Below are 1,647 nucleotides of genomic sequence, written 5' to 3'. Positions count from 1 at the left end.
AAAATTATCTTAAATAAATAGTAAGTTTTAGGAAATTCAGCTTTGCTTATTTTTTCATGTAATGTGAACGCGCTCGGGTTATAGGATTTTTATCCATTTCTCAATATGATGTAATACGTGTAATTCACGATTGTGCACGAGACGTAGACAAGTCGGTATTACGAGGGTTAAGAATTTCGTGAAATATAAACGAGCTGGGTAAAAGTGATTAAACAGTTGTTTCATTTAGAACATAATTTAATTTCTGACGTATAGTATCAACTGGTTAGTACGTTTTCCTTACCCCGCATATATGCATATATACACACACACACACATATATATATATTGTATGATAATTAGACTTAATACTGTAGAGAAGGGAAAAAAAATATAAATAAGTAAATAAACAAACGACAAAATATAACTGAAAAAATATAAACGCAGCCACAAACTGGGGCACAAATCATAGCGTGGGTCATAATGTAATGTGACCTGGGGTTTTTGATACCCTGTTATGAAAAATGCTTTTTAAAATATAATTAAATTATTATTGCTACTATATATTTTGCATAAGCCTAAACACAGGCAACGTTAGTTTCATTTCTCGCGGCTCGACTGGATAAAAGCACAATGGAATAATTGAGCTGATAAGTATACTATATGCCTAATTTTGCACATTCACACTGAAATAGACTTACCGACTTTGATGACTTCTGGTAAGGAGTTACTACCGAGAAAGAAGGATATCCACACAAAGAACACAGCTACCCAGTTAGCACACATGTTAGTTGGGACATTTGACACTGGTCTTATTGGTTACAGAGACAACTCGAAGCTTCAGCTTTGCATTCTCAGCCTCACTTTGGCCCTCTGACGTTTAAAAGCTGTAGTTTTGTTATACTGCTTTTGCCATTATTTGTAGATATATCACGTGGATAGAACTGCGCACTTGGAACGAAAGCACTGTAGCGATCGGTGTTGTTCAACAGCAGACGAACAATAAAATTCACGTCATGCGAGGCACATGAGTTCTTTGCCCCAACTGCGCGAGAAACGACCGCGAGACAGCACAGAAATCACTCTCAACACGCGCGGAAAGCAGAAACGCGGATTCGTGCAGACATCACATCAGAAAAAGAAAGTGGCAAAGAATGACGGTAAACTGGGACATTTCCATTTATACTGGCTGTGAAAACTGAAAAAAAAAAAAATACCAGCATGCTTAACCAAATTGAATTTGTAATTGAAGAATTTAAATAAATTAAGTAAAAGTTCTTCGATGCTATACTTTCTTCTCTTACAGATTTAATTCTATTTTTATATTTCTTCTTATTTTTGTAAGTAGAATACGTAGAATTATATATATATATATTTCTTTTGTTTAATTTTTGAACAATTCAATTTATACTAACAATAGCAAACCCTTTGACGCCACGAAAGAAAACATGCATCGGTTACCATGGCAACATGATGCTTTTTATCTCATACTTTAGTTTGCTTGTTTGTAATTAAGCACAAAGCTACACATTGGCCTATCTGTTCTCTTCCCACCACGGGTATCGAAAACCGGTTTCTAGCATTGTAAGTCCGCAGACATGTCGCTGTGCCACTGGGGGGGGGGGGGAAAAAAAAAGTCAAGGAAAAAATAAGGGGGTTTTTGGACAA

At 35.8% G+C, this 1,647-nt stretch overlaps 1 protein-coding gene across 1 annotated transcript in view; it reads right to left on the bottom strand.

Moving 5' to 3' along the window:
* LOC106459058 (glutamate receptor ionotropic, kainate 2-like) overlaps positions 1 to 1,107 on the bottom strand; it is a 185,850-nt gene extending 184,743 nt beyond the window's left edge. The window contains exon 1 of the mRNA XM_022385436.1: positions 681 to 1,107. Coding sequence (XP_022241144.1) covers positions 681 to 765 — 85 coding nt within the window. The 5' untranslated portion in view covers positions 766 to 1,107. The remainder of the gene's footprint in view (positions 1 to 680) is intronic.
* Between the last annotated feature and the right edge of the window lie 540 nt (positions 1,108 to 1,647).

This window comes from Limulus polyphemus, unplaced genomic scaffold (genome assembly GCF_000517525.1).
Source record: "Limulus polyphemus unplaced genomic scaffold, Limulus_polyphemus-2.1.2 Scaffold553, whole genome shotgun sequence".
Classification (NCBI taxonomy): domain Eukaryota; kingdom Metazoa; phylum Arthropoda; class Merostomata; order Xiphosura; family Limulidae; genus Limulus; species Limulus polyphemus.
Note: the sequence above shows the minus strand (reverse complement) of the source record. Positions and strands in the feature narration are given on the sequence as shown.